The following is a 24,094-nucleotide window of genomic DNA, read 5'->3' on the forward strand; positions in this document are numbered from 1 at the left end:
CTTGTGGCACCTGACGCTCATGAGAAGACGATATGGGTTTGTGCACATTTAGAATAAATTTGTTGTACGTACCTTGTGCCATAGGCACAGTGAAGTTGTACGTACATGTGATGTGTCCCTCCCACTGGGGCTTAAATGGGAACCTAAAACACCATCATGTGTTCTTACATGGAGTACATATCAGCCTACGTTGCAGTGTGCAACATTGGTATGTGTAGCCCAAACCGTCCCACAATGCAACAGGATATGGGCTCCGTGCGCCAACAAAAGAGGGCGCGTTTCTACCACTTTTGAGAGCACAATGGGCAGGACTCACAGCGTGTGCATACTGTACTGTACTGGTTCGCGCACGAAGTACATGTACGCACGATTTCCTGAATGTGCCAAAGCTATTAGCCACAGCATCTTCGCGTGAGCGTCGGGCGTCCTTGGCGCGCGAATTCGTTCAGATTTAACTTGCGATGGTCTCCCAGACTAATCCCCGCCCCCAACTACTTTGGATCATTCGAAATACGCAGTGGATGAACCGGGAACCAGTCTAGGTCTCCCCCAACTCTCCTAATTTTCTGGCCGTTGAAGGAATACTTGTGCACTGAGCCCATATGCTTCTATTGCACATTTTCGGTCTGGTAGCGATCTATTGAAGGGTTAACACTGATGTTTTGATCTTGTTTGTTTCTTTCAGCTGTTGATGACAACTTAATTCAGACATTCTTGGGGAGTTTAGAGGTCGGACAGATCATCATTATAGCTTCACATGATGAGGCGTCCAGAAAGTGAGTAATAATCTGTTCAATAAAACTAGTAGTTCAATAAAAACCATTAGAAACCATTTCCATTGCAATTCCGATTGGTTCCATTATTTGAATTGAAAGGATGTATCGCGAGTGTTCAGGAGATGTCTGACTAAAAAAAGAACCCATATTTGGTTTAATGTTGAACACTCTCGATTGGAAATAGCTTGGAATCTGAGGGCCAACGAATTCGTGTCCGTGCATGATTAATGTGATTGTGCCATGTAATTTCTGGAAGTAGTAGTGTTTTGAGTAAAAATTAATCAGGCTTTTGAGCCCAGTGACCCCAAGATGACTTTTGACCCCAGTTTGGTCATGTGACAGGTTGGGGCTGGGCTACTGATACTTTTGACAAAGTTTGGTTGAGATCGGTCAACATATGTAGGAGCAATAGACAATGTCAACGTTTGTTAATAACTAACAGATGGAGAGACATGATGATTTGTTGAGCTGCTATCCCATAGCATGAGGAGCTGTGGTCCAATGGTTACGGTGTTGGACTCTTGTGCCGTGGTACATGGGTTGGAATACTGACGGGGAACATGGTCCTTGTGCTCTTGAGCAAGGGATTTTACCATTATTGCTTCGTTGTTCGGATGAGATGTAAAGCCGTAGGTCCCGTGTGTTGTGTAATGCACGTCAAAAAAACCAGTTACACTTATCGCTAAGAGAAGGGGTTAGCCCCGGGGTTTCTGGCAGTGGCTGCAATATGCGCCGCAGCATCTTGTATACCCTTTATAAAAGGTGCTACTTCATTTCCTGTCTAAAAACAGACATAATTACCAGCGCCTTGAGTACCTAATTGTTGGTATATATGTGCGCTATGTAAGACTCTGCTACTGTTATTATTATTATTAGCTAAAAACTACACTGTTTAACTAATTTGACTTTGCTGTTGCTGATTTTGTGATTTTTTTCCCCTTTACTTGGCATTCCCAAATTCTCTCGAATTTGGAATTTGAAAAGTTGAAAGCATGCAACGAGCATCAACTTTTATTTGTAAATATGAACATTTGGACTTGTTAAAGAAGCAATTCCAATTGGAACATTTGATGTAACATAACACTTTTTCCTAATTTAGATGTTTTGTTTTCCCCCAGGTTATCCTTCAATACAAAAACTGTCCTCAAAGTCCTGGGCAGCAGCCAGATTGAGGAGTTGAATTTCCGAGACACGTGGGTCTTTGTGGGCCAGCGGGGGAGCCAAGGCTTCTCTCCCTATGAGAAGATTGGCTTCAGGGAAGGGACCGGATGGGGACCCAAGGTGGAAATCAAGGAGTGCATCCCGCTCAAAAGTAAGACGCTTCAAAACACTCGTTTTAGAGTGGTCTACATGTACGGCTTTACGATAGAGGACAGACACACAAAGGGAGAACAGAAGATCCTTTCAGTCCGTGAGCATTGGGTCTTTTGTTGAAAATGGCCCTCAATCGTACGGTTACGTGCTTAGTCTATGGGAGAGTGTTATATTACAGGGACAAAGGGAAACACAAAGCATTGTCCTCGAGCATATAGAAAAACATGATTGTGTGCTCCAGAGTCTGTGTTCCAGCTGAATACAATCATTCTGATGATTTCAATGAAATCTATGGAATTTTCAGATCAACTCACAATGGAAAGCAAAGTTGAACAAAGAAATTGACGAGAGGAGTTTGAACCTGTGACCTCCGGATTGCTGTTCCGGTGCTCTTCCAACTGAGCTAGCCAGTTGGCAATTCCCCATTTTGTCAATGATGGGTTATGGCTTCTGATTAGTGCCCCTTGAACAAAATACATTAACAAAATGGAGAACCACCAACATAGGGCTGGATAGCTGAGTTGGTAGAGCACTAGAACAGCAATCCGGAGGTCTCGGGTGCAAACCCCGCTTTAGTCAATAATTTTTGGGAACTTTAAAATAAAGTACATCAAATGTTTGACGTTTGAAACGGGAGCAGAAGATTGAGGGTTGCAGTCATTTGTTAACATTTCTAAAGCCTCTTTATTCAAATGATGCTCTCTGAATCCAATACTTATTTGACTTGATTGAAGTCGCTCCTAATATTTGGTATGGTGCAACTGTAGATAACCGGTGTGAAATAGATGTTAACATTGTATTATTGTTTTCGTAGCAGATCTGGATGTTGTTTCTGTTTTGATATTTGGTTTGCTGTTTATCCCCCAGTTGAAGGGGTAGCTGTTCCCTCAGCCCTCGGCAATCGAAAGAGGAGAGACTTCTGCAAACAGTACGACAATTACCCTGATTTGTGTTCTGGTGAGTTGAGTTTTCATCCAGTCTTGCATTTCTTAAGGATTTGTTTTCATCATTTTTATAGCGTATTCCTTCTGTGTGCAGGGGTGTGAAATCTCAGCTTTAAAGCTGATTTCAGCTTCTTTTTTTTTGGATTTCAGCTTTTTTTGTTTTGGATTTCAGCTTGTTTTTCCTCACTTGCTGTATACAAAGGTATAGCAGATTTCCAAAGTTCAGCTTTTTTACACCTTTTTCAGCTGTTTTCAGCTATTTTTATCTGTGGTCATTCACATTCCTGTGTCTGTCTGTCTGTATGTATGCGTTTGTTTATGGTGTAAATCGAGGACACACACGTGCAACATCATCAATGAATTGAGGACAGGAACCAAATCAAGGTGGACTCGGTTAGAAAACGTGTACAAAACCAATGAGAGCTGTTGCAATGAGAGTATAAACAAAGGAAAAGGGAAGAGGAACAATAGAAAATCCTCGATTTACACCGTGAACAAATGTGCTAGTATGTGTGAGTTTGTCTTACATACGCAGTGTGGACTTCCGAACAAAAGACGTCCACATAATGTAGGTAGCACCGACGTTGTGTGGACTTACCCCACGTCCACACAGTGTTTCCCCATTTCTGGAAAACAGGTTTAGAGGCATTTTTGGGTTAGGTTTATCTGTAGCAGAATGAAGAGAAACACTAAAGGGAATCATAGAAAAAAAATTGGGTTGAAAGAGTTTTCACAGTTTGAGAAAAATGAGTTTTTTCACTGGTTTTTCTTAACTACACGAAAGCAATGGAAAGTCCACCCAAGTCATGTGAAACAAGTATGGGTGTGCGTGTGTGTGTTCCATTTTGGTTTGGTTCACTGTAGGCTCAGTCATCAATCTCAACCAAACTTGATATGTGGTTATTGTTCATGGTATCTGTTAAAGAGATTAGATGCAGGCAACAGGTCATGACCTCCAGGGTTACTCTGCAGGCCTTGGTCTTAGGTAGCCCATGGTTTATGTCACTTTCTTTCTCTGGTGTTGTGAATGTTATTGCTTTGTAAGTAAATGGCCCCTTTATAGCTTCACAGTTGTGGACTGTATATTGATTCCATTTTGGTTAGGTACACTGGCGGTATACAAACTGCCTGCATGCCAGGGGGATCGCGCAAGTTTCACTTGCGGTATTTTTAAGTTTTCCATTCACTTGCCCTTATAATCAGTGTAGGATACATTAGGTAGGCATACACCACGTTATGGGGAAGTTTTTTATTGTTAGGGAAATTAGGACCGAGTTATGGGGACTTTCTGCTGTCCCCATAGCATTTTCGATCCCCACAAATACCTCGTGGGGACAAGTGTAAGTCCCTACAACTACGAAACAAGAACTTACATTCTTACTCACTGGCTAACAATAATAATAATAGTGTGTATCGTCCCCCCAAAGTGAGGTCTCAAAGCGCCTCACATTTATTACCCCTCTTCATCAGGACTTGAGACCCCTTTCTTACAGCCGAGATCAGCGCAATCTGCAGCCGAGATCAGTGCTCCACCGATATGTGCACACAGATGATGTAGAGTCATGTGACTAATTTGAATTTGAATTTGAACCAATTAGTCACACCTCTGCAGAGGAACGCACCTTAGTGTGGACATGTGGCGCTCAAACGTCCTTCCACACAGTTTTTCACAGTTCAGGGGGTACCCATAAACAGTCCATCTAAGCAAGAAGACATCATAACAAAATTAAAATACCGAAAATTAATTTTAATACCATTCTATTTGTACAGATTGATGTTTCTGTATTCCTGACATTGTTTGATTTTTTTGCAGGAGAAAATGTCAACAAAACCCTGCGCCCTTTGCCCCTGGACGACCCGACACTGACCAGCAATCCTGCTTACAATCTACCCATTGTTGTTGTACCTGGTGAGTCAGAAAAATAAACCCCAAGAAACCTCTTCCCTCAAAAGAAATTTAGCAACATCTTGTGCTACTTCTGTATGCCCTCCTCAGACAATGTGTATAACTTTCTTTACTCTACAGGGTGAGTAAAAAAAACAACGAAACCCAAATGTTGGGACCATTGTTTTAGTGAAGTTCTACATGTAGCACTTTCAAATTCTAGGATATAAAAGCCCAATTCATAAACTTTCTTTTAGTACAAGAATCATTCAAATCACTCGTGTACTTTTCAGGTTACGGAATTTTAAACACAACCACCATTTTAAGGTTCTGTCCACAGATCACAAAAGGTTCAGTGTTCTTTCAGCAAACGAAAACAAAGCACATAGGGATGTGTGTGAATTGTTTTCGTTTTGCTGAAAGACTACACACCTTTTTTTGTGATCCATGGACAGAACTTTAAAATGGTGGTTGTGTTTAAAACTCTGTAACTTGAAAAGTACATGAGTGACTTGAATGATTCTTGTGCTAAAAGAAAGCTTTCATATCCTGGATTTTGAAAGTGCTACATGCAGAGCTTCACTAAAACAATAGTCCCGACATTTGGGTTTTTTTTTTCTCACCTTGTAAACTGTAAGCCTACAAGAGTGTGTGTGTATTTCTGTCTGTATAACTTTTGAAATAAGTTGAAAATAATTTGAACTAGGGACCTCAGAAAGGTTGATTGGATTTCGGTCAAAATAATTCCTGAAGACAATTATTTTCCTGATCAAATCTTTCTTGATTGGTACACAGTTTGCAGCTGTGCAGTACTCAGCAGTAGCCCTTCGTGCTTTGAGTCAATATGAAAAAAAAGTTAACTTACAAATGTTCAACTTGGCATAACTCTTCAAGCAATATTTTTTTAATCCTACATAGAACGTTCCTGGGCATTTTTTTTGTCGGAAAATTGATGAAAAATCTGTCAGAATCTACATGTAATTCTGTGATGCAAACATATGGCAAACTCTTGGAAAGTTTCATGAAATTGGAGTTTCAGTCCCAATTGGAGTAAGTGTTGTTTGTATTTTTTTCAGGAATTGAACTGGAGCCTCTGCAGAGAAGTCTGTCCTCGCTGATCGCTGTGCCCGGCATAAAGCCTAGCAACGTCTTGGTTGGTTGGCCGCTCATGTTTGCTTTCAAGAGTATTTTTTTTCCATCACTGATCCTTCCTGATTGTCATTCAAACAGCGCTCTGACCAATAGGATCACTGCTTTTGATCAGGTGACCACAGTAGCTCAGTCAAACTCAGTCACAAGCACTGTGAGAAATGTAGACAAACAAAAAAGTGGGCGGAGCTTATGTCCAAATATGGAATGGCTTGTCACATTTGCATGAATATGAGAATAAGGACAGGAAAAGTTTTACAAGTTATGCAACCTTCTTTTGTCGTTGAATGGGATAAGTACAAAAAGTACATGAATATGGATATGAAAATGATTAAGTTTTGCAACGCTGCTTTCTAGAACATTTGTTGTTTCAATCGTCATTCGTTTTTTGGGGGTAAAATGTGTGCCGCTCAGTTCTTTTGTTGAGAAATCCTGTGTTTTTTGACAAGTTCTGTCAAGATTTTGCATTTTTGTTATGATTTCCACTTTCTTACTTGAAGTGTTGAAGTTCTCGAAACTTTTTCTTTGTAGGTGATACTGAACGGGAATTACCCTGAGCCCAACGACCTAGTCAAGCTGTATGACTTTGCCATTGAGTACATCAAGCCCAAAGCAGACTATCCAGGTAATAACTATGTTCAGTAGTTGTTGGACTCTGACTCAATAATTGGTCCATTTTCTGCTTCTAAGCCAAAGTTTAGGCTAATTAAACCATAAAAATTGATATTCATCTGGGATTTTTGAAAAAAGGGAGGGTGGATTCAAGATGGATTCTTCCATTGTCTTGACTCTTTTGCCGATACTTTTTGTGTCCAAAATAGAAATCACCCTTTCTATCAGATTTTGAACTTGCATACATAGGATTTAATTTGCTTTAATTCTTGCTATTTTAATGTTAATTTCTGTGGTACATTATGTAATGTGCGAATGATCATTGTTATGAAGACCGTGCTATACAAATTTAAATTTGTTATTATTATTATTACATACCGGTAGCTACAATTTTGCTGGAAATATTGCAAATATATGATTAAAAAAAAAAAAAAGGGGGAGAAAAAAGAGGCGGGCATGTAGAAAGGGAGCGGGCGGGGACGTGAAACTAGTTTATTTTTTTACTTGGCTTTAGAGCATAACCATATGAAACGAACATGTACAAAGGCTATTAAATGATTCAAAAAGACAGATATGACATCAAAATCGTAAAAGTCTGATAAAAAAACAACAATTGTTGGTTTAAATTTGTCACTTTTGTAGCTTTCCTGTACGATGCCATCGGGCGGGCACTGGAACTGTTCAAAGGCAAGGAGAATATCATTCTCTTGGAGGGCTACCTGGAGGTGACCCCTGACTTCTTAAGGTACTTCTCACAGACGTTGCACATGTTGACCAAGGACCCGACTATTCTGACCGTCTCAGCCTGGAACCCGAATGGTGAGAAAAAGATATTTTTTTAAATTTTTAAATTTTGTCTCCTGTTTGTTGGTTGAAGAATTCTGCTAGAACTTTTTACTTTTTTGGCTGTTTTAGGTTATTTTAGATAAGCCACAGTTTAAAGCTGAAAATTTAAGTTTGTTAAGTCATGCCTGGCAATAAAATGCAAAGTACTATTAAAACTGACACGTGGCATCATGTTCAATTTGTGAACCACTAATAAAGGTGCAATTCTCGAACAAGAAATGGAAAATCAAGTTACTGTTGTTATCAGCCTACCATATGCAGACAAGTATTGATGTCATGTGACAATAACATGAGGAAAATCAAGGTTCCTCTCTAAGGCTGAGCTTAGATTTAAACAAATATAAAAATTTCAGGGGAAAAATGGAATTGACCTATCGCCGTTAGCGAGTTAGCCACGCCCCTTAGACAACCATATGGAGTTTTTGTACACAAATGTTTGTCTGTCTCAGATTTTTTGCATTCCGGGTCCATTTGTATATCATGTAATTGCACAATATTTCACAAGCTGCGTTGACGCGATTCTACCACGATAGGTCAATTGGGAGCTTATATTTGTTTTGTGTTCGTTTGTTGAAAAGAGGCTTTTAAAAAAAAGAATTTTCCTGATTTGACTTATTGACCTAGGCTATCTGGCACGGAATGACTGTGTTGCGTGTTTCTTGAATACTCATTTGTCTTTTGATAGGTTTCGCCGCTACCTCTGGGGATGAGAATCTGGTGTACAGGACAGACGACTTCCCCGGATTTGGGTGAGTTCAGTAAGGCGTAATATGTTTGCAACTTTTGATAGATGTGCTGTATTGTCTGACAGAATGCGAGTACATTCTATTTGGCTTGTAGGTCATATTCACAGCGTCTTCAGAATCTGATGTTAAAAAGTTGTATTGTAATTTCATTGAATGCACGCCAGTGCCAACTTGATAAGTCTCAGCTTTTACGATTAAAAAGTCTTTAGCTTTGTCAAGCTCTCCCCAACTCCCAGCCCCCGCTCCCTACTCCTAACCCCACCTGCAACCCTACCCCCAACCCCAACCCTAACTCCACCCCCATCCCCACACCCACCCCAACCCCCACCACACACCCCCCCAACCCTACCCCCAACCCCAACCCCACCCCCACCCCCACCCCCATCCCCAACCCCACCCCCACCCCCATCCCCAACCCCACCCCAACCCCCACCACACCCCACCCCAACCCAACCCCAACCCCACCCCCACCCCACCCCAACCCCCACCCCACCCCAACCCCCACCACACCCCACCCCAACCCAACCCCAACCCCACCCCCACCCCACCCCACCCCAACCCCCACCACACCCCAACCCCCACCACATCCCACCCCCACCTCCACCCAGTACAGGTTTCTAATGGGTCAATATTTTATATTTTACCAACTTTCTGTCCCCAGGTGGATCGTTCGTCGTTCCCTGTGGACGGACAAGCTGCAGAACCAGAAGGAGTGTTGCTCCCTCTCCACCTGGAGGGGGTGGTCCTTGGGGGATTTGGTAGGAGGTGGGTCCATCATCCCCGACGTGTCAAGGGTCAAACGGATCCAGAGACAAGGTGGCTTCTATGAGGACAAACCTTTCATGAGTCAGTACTTGCTCAGCCGAACCAGCTCTAGGTATGAGGTGTTTTTTTTTGGGGGGGGGGAGGTTCTGATATACAGTCAAAGAAAACATTGACAAGCTCACAATAGGTTTTGCTTATCCCAAAAAACAACCCCCCCAAAAAACCACAATTTAAAGGCATACAGGATAATTTGCTTTGCATGCATCTTTTTTCATATCTATTTATAACACCACTCAAAATCCCAAGAAGAGAGTTCAAAACCTAACCTGTTGAAGTTTCAGCTCAGTGGAAATAAGACTTTTTGAGAAAACAGTGAAAACCATACACAAAGTTTTGTCTACGAAACACAATTTTGTCAATAGCACTCTTTATTCCAAAAATCAGCCAATTGACTGATTGTTGCAGATCACCAACACTTCTTGGTTCCTTTTAAATGACATCAAGCGAGACGCATTAATTCCATGTGGTGCTTAATAATCCAAGTAAGCTTTTGATAATAATTTAGTTGGTTACTTTTGGGATAAATGCAAATGATCCTATATGTATATGCCTTTAACATCCAAAATATCGTGTAGTAGCTTTGTGAAATTAGACCCTGTATTCGTATAACTATCTCTTATGGTTTTTTTTGGTTTTTTTTTATGTAGCGCTGGTCCTCTATCAGAGCCAACCATGGTCTACAAACTAGAAGCCACAGAATATGAGAATGAAATCTTGCGTCTCATCACCCACAGCGTGCCCCTGAAACCAGATGATATCAACAAGTGCCTTACAGAGGGGAATCTGTCGTTAACGTTCAAAGCTCACGCTCAGTAAGTAGACATTTCACGAGTCTCCCTGTTTGATTGCCCCCCTTAAACCCCAACGCATTTATAGTTGATTTTGTCTGGTCCTAGAGGCCAGCCTAGAATCCGTTTTGTACCGCTGACTGACTCACTGACTGACTAACTGTCACTTGTCAGCCGGGCAGTGCTGTTGTATAGGATTACCCCGTAATACCAATGAGTGGGTTAAATCTGGCACATCGTGTAGACCAGATGCATGAAAAGACATCCGTGAAAAGCCATTCTGAATCAATTGAATAGAATTGTGTGCACTCTGCGACCAGCTTTTCCAGCTTCACCAGGCTCGCATAGTCTTGTTTGTTTTTGACTGTGTTTATTAAGCTTTACCAGATTTTACAATTTTTTTTAAAAATGAAACTTAGCTTGTCTGTGGTTTTTGGCTTCATGGTATTGTAGTCCTCTGACTTTGGGGAACGTTGGCTTAATATGGATCGATGTTCTGCTTCAGGACCTCCACATTCTATAATTCGAGTCCAGAATTTAGAGTATTTGGTTTGCCTATTGAAGACTTCTACCTATTGGGGCGCTGTTCAAACTGGTGACTTTCGGACAATAGGTGGTGCTCTTCAAGGCGGGACAATTACAAACATTGGTTCGACGTAAACAAGTGCACTAGTGAACAAAGGATGATCGTGAAAAATGGCATAGTGCAAAAAGGGCAATCATTAGAGAATGTTGCGTTGCAAAATTTTCATCCCGATACCCATTTTTACCGTCCAGATTTTGCTACTATTAGCATCCTGATTTAAAAAAAAAAAATCTCCATCGTGTTGCAATCTGCCACTCTCCGTCCCCCCAGGTTATGCTACTGGGTTAAACAGCCGTGTTGGAAAGCCTGTGATCCGCTTAACTGCTTAAGTAATAAACGCTCCTCACCAGTCTATAAATCCTCCTGCAATTAATCGTGGTAGAATGGCGTCAACGCAGCTTGTGAAATATTGCCCAGTTACACGATATTCAAGTTGTAAATAACCTAATAATTATGGCACCATACATGTGTGTATACTTTTCCTTCATTCCTCAAATTTCAGGCAAAAATGTCAGTCCACTCGCATCCCTGACAAGTTAAATTTCCATTGTGTTCTTGAGTAGAGGGAAACAATTGTGGTAAAGCATCCTGCCTGAGGACATTACTTTTGTGCTTATGATTCCCCAAACCTCATTAACCCAAATTGAATTAATCTTCCTTACCAGTATGCCGCATTTATCTACAACATTGTTTTTGTTTTTTTAAATGCGAGAAATGTTTTCACAAATGTCAACCTGTAAATAATTTCATTTTTGGTTTCCAGAAAAATCTATGCTGTTTTCTACGAGCAGGACTCGGTTGATGACCACACTCTTCTCAGACGGCTATGCAAATGTTTTGGCCTGTTTGTGTTTGAAGACGTTCCGTTAACTAACATGCATAAGGGAATCATTAGGTGAGTAAAAATTACTGGAATCATCATCGGAATTTGTCCCAAAGTCTTCAAAAAAATGTCCAAAATTTACTGAATATTTGTTTGTTCCGTTACCAACTTGGGCTAATTAATGATCCTAAAGTTTTAATATGGAACTTCATTCAGAGTGCGTTAAATCCAAAAGTAATGAACTTAGGTTAAGTCAGAAATAAATTGTCCCAGTTGCATGGTTGAGTTAATAATAATAATAATGGATACTGTATTATTACCCCCGGATTGTTGGACCAACGAAACATTCCAAAGACAATCTCAGCTCCCTGGGGAGCATACAGCTCGATGCTGCCATTTCGGTTGAAAACCATCTCTACCCTCACAGGTACCCATTTACTCCTGGGTGGAGAGAAGCAATGAGTGACAAAGTGCCTTGCCTAAGGGCACACGCACCACAACCCCAGGCTGAACTCGAACCCACAACCTGCATACCTACCCACGTTTGGCCACTTTACGTTGGAGGTGCAACTGTCCATTTTGCTCTAAAATTGCAAATCTGTGCCGTGAGAAAAATTCCAGGAGGTCACTTCTCTAATACTGAAATACTTTGAGCCCGGCCTATTGTCCTCTGAGTATAAACGATGTCCTAAACTTGAGACTTTGTGGGCCAGCTCAACTCGGCCAGCCTTGCCTTGTTTTTTTCTTTTTGTAACTGGTTGTTTTTATTTATGCTTTGACATCGCAGATTTACACATAAGGGTAACCATTTCCTCCTGGTAGGCAGCAAAACGGTTTACTTTGTCAACCGGCCGAAGGCTGCAGCAGTTTTATCCAATCCAGGCAGAATGAGTAAGTCTATTGACAGAGCTGTAATCAAGTCCAGTCACAAGTCAAATCCCAAGTCACTGAGGATAAACAATGACAAAGGAATGCCTTTGCCACAGTTCATTTGAATAGTTTATTGCTTGACTTGAGACTGGAGGACTTGTGATTGACTTGCGATTGACTTGCGATTGACTTGCGATTGACTTGGGATTGACTTGGGATTGACTTGTGATTGACTTGGGATTGACTTGGGATTGACTTGGGATTGACTTGTGATTGACTTGTGATTGACTTGGGATTGACTTGGGATTGACTTGGGATTGACTTGGGATTGACTTGTGATTGACTTGTGATTGACTTGGGATTGACTTGGGATTGACTTGGGATTGACTTGGGATTGACTTGGGATTGACTTGGGATTGACTTGGGATTGACTTGGGATTGACTTGGGAATGACTTGGGATTGATTTGGGATTGAATTGCGATTGACTTGCGATTGACTTGAGATTGACTTGGGATTGACTTGCGATTGACTTGGAATTGACTTGGGATTGACTTGGGATTGACTTGTGATTGACTTGGGATTGACTTGGGATTGACTTGGGATTGACTTGCGATTGACTTGCGATTGACTTGCGATTGACTTGCGATTGACTTGCGATTGAATTGCGATTGAATTGCGATTGACTTGGGATTGACTTGGGATTGACTTGGAATTGACTTGTGTTTGACTTGGGATTGACTTGGGATTGACTTGGGATTGACTTGTGATTGACTTGTGATTGACTTGTGATTGAGTTGTGGTTGACTTGTAATTGACTTATGACTTGACTCGTGATTGACTTGTGATTGACTTGTGATTGACTTGTGATTGACTTGTGACTTGACTCGTGATTGACTTGTGATTGACTTGTGATTGACTTGTGATTTACTTGTGATTGAGTTGTGGTTGACTTGTAATTGACTTGGGATTGACTTGGGATTGACTTGGGATTGACTTGGGATTGACCATCTCAAATCTGACAGGTTCATTGTGTTCAATGAATCATATTCAGTCGCTTTTCGACTCACCTTTGAAGTTGCCGAGTTTATTCCCCATTTCTTTATCCATCTTTTTTTCCATCTTTTTCTTGTCCACAGATGAAAAGGGTTGAAGGAGTGTTGGTTTGAAGTTATCCCACCCAGATCATTTACCTCTTCATTTTTGTGCTTTTTAAGAAAACCCATTTCCATCACACGCTCTTTGTTCAACCCTCCCCTCCTAAAAACATTATTTTTGACACAGCGTAACTTAACTGTAGAGCAAGATAATTCATGTGTATTTACACATGTATAGGTTTTTTGGGGGCAAAACTTCAACGTGTCCTTCAATTTGGTCTAGAATTTGTTGGGCTTGAGGAAGAAACATGTTCTTTTATTTGCCACTTTTTTCACATACATTCCTTGTTTCGAATCATGTTGTCTGTATATTTTGCTGAATCATTTTTGCATTATGATTAAAGTATGTAGTGCAGAACAGTTGAGAATCATGATTAGGTTGAAGTTAATTGTGGTTAAAAGGTTTTAATGGGATTTGGATATTCATTGCATGTACCAGCCTATTTGTCCATAATATTTGGATCATTTTAATTGAAAATATAGTCTGAATTCTGGACTCGTCAGGCTTTTTTTTTTTTTTTTTAAGTAGAATAGCGGTTTCGCCTACAAAAGATTTTTATTTTTGTCAAATGGCCAGAACAGATTTTTGTAGCTTGAAGAGGTAGTTTCCATATGCTGTATTTTTCCTAGCAAAAGATTTTGGGAATCTCGTTTTTAAAAGTCAGAGCTGACTCGTCAACAGAAAATTAAAAAAAAATTGGAGGCCTTGGTCAAGTAAAATAATTTAATAGGTCAGGTTTTAGCAATTGTAGAATACAGCTATGAAGCTTTGAAATACATATACACACCTTTAGGGGGAAAAAGTAAAGTCACTTTCACTTAGATTTGTGACAAAAAACTGCAACTGTAATTACAACAATCAAAGTTGATTTCGACCTTTTTGGGGAATTTTCTTTGTATTTTATGGTCAATAAATTTATATAATTCTTACAATTTCTTTCATTTTTAGTGGTCTAGCTGATCATGCTATGTGCTTTGCCTTATATTATAGAACTGATTTAAAATATATGAAGTATCACTTCTAATATAAAATTGTATGCAAATTGTCCTTGGAATTTTCCAACAAAATTTTGCTGTTGCTTGATTATATTTCCAACATTTTTACATAAATATATGCAATAATAATAATGAGTTTGCTGGACATTTATGAGGTGTACATTTTGTGCAATGGGACAATTGTAAATTTACCCCGTTTTGGATTAAAAAGAAACCTTTAACAGATCTCGGAACTGATTGGCAAGTTTGTGGAATGTTTTTGTAATGACTACAGTTGTGGGTCTTTCGTTACATTTTCTTCAAATCTCAGGCAAACGACTGGAAATCTATGCGATATCTCGATACAGCGTTTTGAGGTGAAATTTAAACACTTCAAATTTCTAATTTTTGGGGGGTAATCGTCTTTTAGTGGGAGTGTGGCCTAGTGGTTAGGGTTCATGACTCAAAACCAGAGGGTCAGGGGTTCCAATCCAGCTGCTGGTCATATGTTGTGTCCTTGGGCAAGTCACTTTGCCTCTCTCTACCCAGGAGTATAAATGGGTACCAGCATTAGCTGGAGAGTAACCTGCAATGGACTAGCATCCATCCAGGTGGAATAGAAATATTCCAAGTCGTTTCATGCCACTGAAACTGGAGATAGACGCCGGCCTGATGGGCCATATTGGCTCTTTACAGACTACAATCTTACTTCAATCATCTTTTCACATAACTTGAATGCTGCATGAACGCGATTTGCAAGACAAGATGATCACTTTTACAATTAGTAAAGGTTAAAGTAGTTGAACAAGAACAAATTATACTCGGATCAATTCGACTGTCAGTTTAACACTCTTTTAAGTTTTATTCAGCCAACAACAGGAAAACATCCAACACAAATACATTGCATCTTGAAAACATAAAACTGAAGTATGTGAGTTGATCCTGATTAATATTTAACGATGGTTTTTGGATTTAAAAAATCTAGTCCTTTCTTGAGGTATTGAAATCAGCTGCAAAACTCCAGGTCCACAGAATACATTTTTAATGTCACAAATTCCTCCAATTTTTAATATCGGTGGGTTCTAATGAAGCCAATAATATTTTCTGACGGGCTTCAAAATAAGTTCAGTCGATACAGTTGTTCAAAGTGCTCTACCTGAGCTCTTCAACATGTGGATTTTTTTTCCCCCAACAAATTTTTCATTTGTATGTTATATTTTAACGTAAAAACTACTCTTCTCTATTTTGGAGGTTCTTAACCTGATGAAAATATGCTTTTATTGTACGTTGCTTAAGCACCCATAATGCACAAGAGATACACCTGAATTATTATCAAGCTTGCACGTTTACAAACATGAACACAGTTTTTTGTTCGATGTCTCATTCAAAATTGATTAACTTTTTGTATTGCTAGAAAAATACAAATTAATCTATTTTTCAGGGTAAAACTTGACAACAGCATGTGGGAAGCAACTTGACACTAGAAACAAACTATAAAAGCTGCAAAAGAGTGAAAACACAGTGCCATCTAATGACACATCTCTACAATGTTACACAATGTCTGAGGAGAAAAACAGTCTTGCAAATTCAAGACTACTGGAGGTGATACAAGGGTTGCCACGGTTACTATGACTCTTCAGTGGACGCAGAATCATTGGCTGCATCTGCTTCCTCTTCCTCGTCAGATGATGGCTCCTTGGGCTTTTGCTGTTTAGCAGAAAAAAAAGATGAATTCGATCAGTTTGGAAATGAGAGGGTAGAGAACAGACATAAGATTTTAGGCTTTACTGAGCTACAGTAGTTATTACAACATGGTGTTAACGCAAACTGAAACAATAGAGAATAGACCAGCACCCGATTTCACGAAGCGCTGCGACGCGTCGCAACTCGAGTTACGACGTGTAACACGTCGCAACTCGCGACGCGTCGTATCTTCCATTTCACGAAAGTTGCGATGTGTTGGACGCGTCGTAAGTTCCTTGACAACGGCTTAAAACACGTCGCAAGTTAAGACGTGTCTAGTGGTCGTCACAAAATAAGAAGAGTCATTTCTAAGCCAGTTTTATGCCATAAACATTACATTAACGAGATAATAATACCGAGGCAATGTGTGTAAAGTTGTAAATAGAAAATTCATTGAATAATTATGAATTAGACCGGAATATTAGAACTGAAATTTCAAAGTAGCTATACAGTCCAATGAGAGTTTGTTTTCCTTCAAAATTGCATCGCACGGCCGCCATTTTGTTTTACGTTTTAACAAATTTCGAGCTGAGATCCGACGACTCTTTGTTGAATATCAGACGACTATTTACTGTACGCTGACTAAATACATAAAACAGTCACCGAGTTGTGCTACAAATACACCTACGACGCGTTGCACTTACAACGTGTTTAGTGAAATGGATTGCAGGACGCGTCGCAGCTGCGATGCATCGTAGAGATACGACGCGTTGCATCGCTGCGATGCATCGTAAGTTACGAAGAGTTTGATGAAATCGGGTGCTGATGTGTTGCAGGGAATGGGTGTCGGTCACCCACCCATTCATGTCACTTCTCCCTAAACCACTTCGCCCCATTGCCATTTTGCTCCATAGTCACTCGGCCCAATTAATAGAAATTCTGTCATTTTGAAAATTAGCCTACGTATGACCAATTTGTAGTGCACGTGTGGTCCAGTGGTAGAGCACAGGCTTCATGATCGTGAGGTTGTGGGTTCGAGCCCCGCCGTTGCCATGCGTGTTCACTGTTGTGCCCTTGAGTAAGGCGCTTTACCTCAATTATTCCTCTCAACCCAGGTGTTAAATGGGTACCGGCATTATCCAATGCTGGGAAGTTAACAGACTTGCTGTGGAGGTGTGGAGATCCCCCACAGCAGCATATATGAGTCTGGCCCAATCGCTAAAGAGCGATGGGCACTCCGTTCCTGTGAACACAGGTTCGTCCCCTTTACCATTTTTTTTAAACCTTTTTTTTGGGGGGGGGGGGGGGTGGGTGGGTTTGAGTCCTTCCACTCTAGAAGATAATGTGCCACATGGACAACTCTAATCAACAAATTCCTTGAAAAGTCTTGTCAAAAGGTCCCCTTTTAATTTGTGCAAAGCCACAATCTTAAACTTCCTCCGTTCCGAATGTACACCCACTGATCTGTACCGACACGCCGATTGGGTCAGATCTTTAGTGAATGCTCCAGCGGTTCGGTTTTCTCCACAAAGGGGAAGGTTTAGAGCTCAGCATCCATCAGCTTAAAGTTTGTATCCAATTAAAATTGATCGGGTTGATCAGATGCAGAACACTTTACTACATCAAGACTAGTGGCACTAAGGATGCGTGAACCAGAACTGTAGTAAATGGTTCAGCAAAAACAATATTTCATTCACGCATTGAAAAAAAATAAGTGAATACAAAAAACAAAAAAAACTCTTTACCTTAGGTTTTCGCCCCCTCTTCTTTTTCTCGGGTGGTGCAGCCTTCTGTTGATGAAGGAATTAAAGGGATGTTAACTCTAACAGAACTCAACCCATCAAACCCCAACGTCATGTTTTGTTGGAATCTGTCAGGATGGGTACAGTAACTGACAGTCTTTTACATTGGGTTGGCACACCTCCAGAATCAAAGTCGGAAATATGTGTGTGCAGTTTCCATATGGTGTTGGAATTTGCCTGGATGGGTAAGGTCCTAGTAAATTATGCTAGGGAGTTAGGGTTAAGGAAGGAAAACATATTATTTTTTTCATAACAAGCACCTGGAATATGTGAATTAACAATGCAAACAAAATGCTGAATTATCCTTGCCCAGTAGATATTTCCTGTCATCCTTGTTTAGTATTTAAGATATTCCACTTTTTCATCAAAATCCTGTGTGAATAACTACTTGTGATTGTACAATTAAAAGTTTGTACAGTGTTTTGGGGGTGTTGTGCGCTTTCTTGAAAATCACGCATTCTTAAGAATGCGCATGCACATTCTTATGATTGTGCAACTGGATCCTTGCGCAATCTTCGCAAAAAATAACTCTTCCAGATTGAGCGCACATTCTTAAGAATGCGCGACAAGATAACGGTCTTGTCGATACCGAGCACCTGCTGTGCTTGGCAAGTCTAGCTGCATCCTCGTTCACTGATACTGTTGCAACGCAAGGCGCTGAAAAGTAGATTGGATATGAAAAGTATACGTGTATGGGGGGGGGGGACCGAAAAAAAAAATAAGAGACATAATAATAGTGTATTGGAAAGAATTCTGATTTTTGGGATAATAAAAGCGGGGGGGGGGGGGGGGGGGGGGGGGACGTAAGAATGAAAATGTGAAGAATGAGAATGAATACTGTGACATCCCATAGTGCTAATGCAAATTTCCCATTTAAATTGCCACCAATTTATTGTTCACACCCCCACCATTACGCTGCAGAGCTGGATTCTATCTAGTCAAAAGAGCAATTTTGGCAGCTTCTGGACATCGTTTTTTTTTCGTGGCATGCATATGATACATACAGGGACTTGTAACTTGTCCAGCCTAAACAAAGCACTTCCCAGACTAGTTCCCAGTCCTCCGTTATTACAAAACTTCCCATAGTGGGCAGAAAAAAGCAATAATAACAGGTTTAATTTGATTCAAATTATCGTAGTTATACGAGTACAGAAGCATAGAACATTTTCTTTCCTCTTTATATGAATTGTTTCCCTTTTAACCGCTAAACATTTCATTTAACATAATTATGTCGTGCAATGTTTGTTAAGATTGTGCAAAATTCATAAATTGTGCACGTGATATTCCCACGCAATCTTAAGAATGAGCGCTCATTCTTAAGAACGCGTGCTCATTCTTAAGAATGCGCGCTCATTCTTAAGAATGCGCGCGCATTCTTAAGATCATTGTGTGATTTTCAAGAATGGGCACAACAGGGGAACTAATGCACTATGCCACTCTTCACATGAACTCCACAGGCTTCTTTTTTTGGGGGGGGGGGGCAAATTCTTCCAAAATCCACCACTGTTTGAAATTTAAACTTAAAACATTAGCTCTAGTTCATCTTCCATCTTCCTACAAAATCCTCCAGAATCGTTGGGTGGATTTTGAAGGTTGTTTTGGTTGATAGCCACATATCTGCATTTCTATGTACCTTTGGTGGCTGTGCTTTAGTTTTCGTGGCTTTCGCCTCGGTCTTAGCAGCGGTATCTCCTGCGGCATCAGCCTTCTTCTTGGCTGCTTTTCCCTTCGGTTTCTCTTCAGGCACCTTTTAGAAGAAAAGTTGATCAATACAATTTGCTGCCCTAATCTACAACAGTTTTTTTTAGGTTTAAAGGCTCCAGTCGGAATGAGTGCTTATTTGGTTTGATTTCTTTTGGTAAGCTTGAGTTGTGGGGGTTATTTTGGGGTGGGGGGGGGGGGGGGTCACGATTTATTAAAAATCAAGACAATTAAAAAATTGGGAGTTAATTTTCAGATAATTAAGTGAACATTATAAATGTTTGTATTGTTGGTAGTGGGCAGATAGGCGAGTAAAGAAAGCCCCTTCTACCCCTAATATTTTTTGTAATAAGCAGGAGAAAGGGGTGGCAAGGGAGAAATTGTCCCCTCCTCCCTTGACTTTTTCACACTAAAGGCTTTTGGATGCCCTACCATGGAGACATTATGGACAGTGCCCTTCCACTTACACTTACAGAAAGATTTTGCCACAACCCACCCCCCCCCCCCCCCCCCCCCGAAAAAAAGTAGGGGGCCTAACTCCCCATCCCCTTCCAAAATTCCTTCCCCCTCCCCCAACCGTCCACCCCCCCCCCAAAAAAAAAAGACCCCACCCCTAACAACAAAACCAAACAAAAACTTCTCCGAATGTTATCTGGGATTTACATATGAACAGTCTTTGAAAACTTACCTGGAAAAAAATACAAAGGCAGACTATACATTTTTTTAACAAAAATAAGAAAATGTTAGGCCAATTACAAAAAAAACGCAGTTTCTCATCCAGGCTTTTTGAAAAAGTTGGACGTCGACATTTTTTCCCCACCCGTGGCAGATTTTCCAAGATGGCATTCCATTTTCGAAACTCTTTTGATAAAACAAATACTGTTTTACTGGAAACAAATAAAAAGAAAATACATTCGCAATGTAAAAAAGGAAAGAATTCCATACACGGCCTCCCTCATCAGGCCTCCTGCACAAAGTATGGGCCATGACAGAAAAAGTTAAGAGTATTATCAAAGAATTTTTGCACTCTTAAAATAGCGTTTCTTCATCAGATTTACCATTTTTTGGTACTTTATAGGTTATATTAAGGAATATGAGTGGAGGCCGTATATGGAATTCTTTCCCTAAAGTATATTGCAAATGTATTGTAAATTAAAAAAAAAAAAAAAAACGGGTGGGAAAAAAAGAAGCGGGAGGGGAACCTGATTTTTTTTTTATTGGCCTCAAGTTACATTATTAGGAAAATTTAAATAGTACACTAAAATTTCATATTTTTTTGTGTGCAACCTTCCTCCTCCTTTGTGCAAACATTTTTTTTTTTTTTTTTAGGAAGACAGAGTGTTTACAAATGTCCAGCCCAACCACCACGAGAGATGCAAATTGTTTATTCACATGACAATTCTGTAACACTGATTTACGATATCACACACTGATGACGACGCAGCGCGTCAATTTTTTCAAGAAACAACCCCACAACTCAACTGTTCCTTGCTCTATGCCCACACCAATCTTCCATAGGATCTTTAAAATCTGCCGAGCAATTGTCATCATTTACCCAACCTAAATCTCAAAAGTGAGCTTTACAAAATTGAATAAAAACGAGTTGCATGAAGGTTTACCTCTTCAGGTTTGGGGTGTTTGCGTGGCCGTCCACGGCCTCTCTTTGGCGGCGGGGCATCGACCGCTGCTTCGCCTGGCCCAGCATCGTTGCCAGAATCACCCATCTCGGTGAAAGAAATTCACACCTAAATTGCCTTACCCTTGATGAAAAATTCTCACAATGTCTCCACTAGATTGCAAAATAATCCCCAAGATGGAGCACGGTAAAAAATTGAGATGAAAATGCACCGAAGTTGCTAAAAATGTGAGGATTTTCCTTTAGCATTCGTCACTTCTCGTGGGAAATCTGGCCCAGGTTAGCGTAAAATACACGTGTGTACAAAGGCATTTAAAACGGTCACATGGAATAATGCCGCCGAACTGTCATCCAGAACGATCCGGTTTTTGTTACGGTGGCCCTGAATGGACATCGGAAATCGGCAATTTTTCACGGCCCCAGTAATGTCTGTGTATTTTAAAATGAGCACAACGGTCATCATTCTTGGAACTGTGCTGTTTACATTTTTATTATCTGTCTACTAACACGACGGCCCAAAAGCAGATCACGATGTTTTTTCCCCCAAAGTTTGTTAAATTCAAACCGTAGTTAAAGATCATACCCATTATTCTCTTCCAAAAATAGATTTCTTTTTCTACAAGCGAATTTTCAATTTGCATTTTTTTTAACAAGTTTTTTAACGAAAAAAAAAAACCTTCTTCATTCCGTTTTCGAGGCGACTGCAACCCTCGGAAAAGGGGCTTTCATTTTGTCCACAAATAACCCGCCTTGCGAGAGCCGTCTGACAGCCAATAATTCGAATGTTGTGAAGAAATGATTAAATAACTAAACATCGGTGGATTTTTTTTTATGCAATGTCTCATTCATTCTAAAGTGAATAACTTTTATATTGCCAGGAATAAAACGTGTTTTTCGAGGCGAAACTCGAAAATAGCACAAGGCCGCATCTTCAAAACATATTTCCTATAAAGGCAACCTGCCTATAGCTTGCCATTTAGCAAGTCACTGGATCTCTTAATTCTGGCAGTTTTTCTGCGCCAGAAAGTTGCTTAGCCGCGTCAATCTGACCAAACGGTGACCTTGTTGAGTTGTCAGGTATCCGACTGTCCCATGACGTTCACCGCCATGCAAGCCGGTCGTACGGGCTGCCGAGAGAAGGTGTACACCATTTTAATCATGGTGAAACTTATTCACCGTTCACACTGCACTTTTCGATGTACCCCCGAAAAAAAATGCAACCCTGAAACATTTTGCCTTTTTTTCCCTCAAAAATGTGATCTGTGCATTTTTATGTAGGAACCCCCCCCCCCCCCCTCCCCGATTGGGCCAGTGCAGATTCTCTGAGTTTAGTACAGGTCTTAAGTGACATTCTTTACCCAAATGAGAGTTTTTTCATTCAAATACTGAAGAGAAAAAAAATCATGAAAACAGCACATTGGGTTGCTGAGAAAAAGCCAATTATGTAAAAGAAGTGATTTTTTCATCCTTTCCAATGGTGCTCCAAACAGCTTTCATTTGTGCAATCTTTAATATTTTGACATATTTATGATGCCTGAAAAGGTGTCAAATAGCACTAAAAAAGATAAGATACCTGTTCAGGTGGGAAATAAAAGATATTACCATCAAAATTGTACTCTTGTCATGTGCCGTGTTGTTTGTAAGATTTACGACAAAATGCGCTACATGTATTGTAAATCCCGTATATGCCATTGGAATGGACCAAAAAGGAGTTGTGTTACATAATTGGCAGTTTCTCAGCAACCCAATGTGCTGTTTTCATGATTTGTTTTAGTATTTGAAAGAAACAAACTCTCAGCTTTTAACTTGATATCCAAAACATACAAATTCAAAGATCACGTTCGTGAAAAAAAGGCAAATGATTCAGGTTTGCATGGGGGGGGGGTGTCCGACCTGTATCGCGTTTTAAGCACCTTTTTGGCTTATTTTCCTTCAGGGTTTCCGTTTTGTCGAGAGTGGTACAATTTTACCGAAAAGAACGACAAATGGGGCCAATACAAACAATTGGTTTCATCCAAAGTGCTGGAAAAAGTCTAAGGAAATGCATCATCCTACCACCTCATTGTGACACAATAATGGATATCGAAACATAGTTCCAGCCTTTCTTTAGAGCCAATTTGTGACAAAGCTTTGACTTCCGATATTATATTCATAACAATCATATATTCAACCGGGTATACTGGTAATGGTTCCCGCCCCTCAATCAGTATTGATATTACGGACCGGGAGCCAGTCTGCTCGTAAAGCGAATCTGTTTTTGCGCCCAAAATAAAAACCTTTTTTCCTCCGGAGGTTTGTAGGCGTCCAAAAAGGGGGAAAACTTATTAATAGAATTTTTTTAAATTGTTTGAAGAGGATGCACGGGGAACAAACTTTAAGATAGAAAATACAACTTGTGTCACAAACAAAACTAACAGTCGCAGGCGCGGTTCTAGAACCAATATTTTTGGGGGCTAGCAGGGTGGATGTAGACCGGTTATTTTTTTCCAGACACTTAGGCCTCCGAAAATCAAGAGGTGGGGGGGGGGGGGGGGGGGGGGGGGGGGGGGGGGGGGGGGCCTCATGCCATATTTTCAATGGGGAGCGCCAATAAAATCCTAAAATCATTGACACTGTATTAACTAATGCACCCTTGTCACGACTATTTTTTTTAGGGAGACCGTTCGCATGTACATCACAATCTTTCTTTTTGCTAATGCAATTTTTTTTTTTACGGAATTTATTTTTTGGGGGGGGGGGCTAGACACCCCCCCCAGCCCCCCCCCCCCCCCCTAGAACCGCGCCTGAACAGTCGAATCGGGCATGTTTTCAGAAAATGAATGTTTTGTTCAAAAGATACAGCAATCACAATACGGGACTTGAAGAAAAAAACATTTGGGCAACTTTTTTTTATTTATCAAGTTTACAGATCGAAGCCGGTAGAATAAGTCACACGTTACTCTTGAGCAAAGGAAATAAATCCTTTGTGTGTTTCTCTA

General features: G+C 40.5%; 2 protein-coding genes across 3 annotated transcripts in view; one reads left to right on the forward strand and one right to left on the reverse strand.

Annotated features, from left to right (window-relative positions):
* Positions 1 to 14,553, forward strand: part of LOC119726651 (protein O-linked-mannose beta-1,2-N-acetylglucosaminyltransferase 1-like) — a 36,065-nt gene extending 21,512 nt beyond the window's left edge. The window contains exons 11-23 of the mRNA XM_038198413.1: positions 686 to 776; positions 1,895 to 2,088; positions 2,958 to 3,047; positions 4,848 to 4,943; positions 5,996 to 6,072; positions 6,600 to 6,693; positions 7,323 to 7,499; positions 8,212 to 8,275; positions 8,934 to 9,149; positions 9,745 to 9,909; positions 11,235 to 11,366; positions 12,082 to 12,185; positions 13,302 to 14,553. Of these exons, the coding sequence (XP_038054341.1) occupies positions 686 to 776; positions 1,895 to 2,088; positions 2,958 to 3,047; positions 4,848 to 4,943; positions 5,996 to 6,072; positions 6,600 to 6,693; positions 7,323 to 7,499; positions 8,212 to 8,275; positions 8,934 to 9,149; positions 9,745 to 9,909; positions 11,235 to 11,366; positions 12,082 to 12,185; positions 13,302 to 13,315 (1,514 nt within the window). The 3' untranslated portion in view covers positions 13,316 to 14,553. The remainder of the gene's footprint in view (positions 1 to 685; positions 777 to 1,894; positions 2,089 to 2,957; positions 3,048 to 4,847; positions 4,944 to 5,995; positions 6,073 to 6,599; positions 6,694 to 7,322; positions 7,500 to 8,211; positions 8,276 to 8,933; positions 9,150 to 9,744; positions 9,910 to 11,234; positions 11,367 to 12,081; positions 12,186 to 13,301) is intronic.
* A 577-nt stretch (positions 14,554 to 15,130) lies between these two features.
* LOC119726654 (protein TonB-like) lies at positions 15,131 to 21,487 on the reverse strand. 2 transcript variants are annotated; one of them, XM_038198418.1, is made up of 4 exons: positions 21,100 to 21,487; positions 19,413 to 19,526; positions 17,723 to 17,764; positions 15,131 to 16,001 (listed from the first exon to the last, which is right to left on the reverse strand). In XM_038198418.1, the coding sequence occupies exons 1-4, from the start codon at positions 21,202 to 21,204 to the stop codon at positions 15,921 to 15,923; spliced, it is 342 nt and encodes a 113-aa protein (XP_038054346.1). In that variant the 5' UTR covers positions 21,205 to 21,487; the 3' UTR covers positions 15,131 to 15,920. The 2 variants fall into 2 exon arrangements, with proteins under 2 accessions (XP_038054346.1, XP_038054345.1); XM_038198417.1 differs by having other exon boundaries at positions 17,723 to 17,767; positions 21,100 to 21,485.
* Positions 21,488 to 24,094: the final 2,607 nt, after the last annotated feature.

Source organism: Patiria miniata, unplaced genomic scaffold, assembly GCF_015706575.1.
Source record: "Patiria miniata isolate m_02_andy unplaced genomic scaffold, ASM1570657v1 HiC_scaffold_2, whole genome shotgun sequence".
Lineage (NCBI taxonomy): Eukaryota > Metazoa > Echinodermata > Asteroidea > Valvatida > Asterinidae > Patiria > Patiria miniata.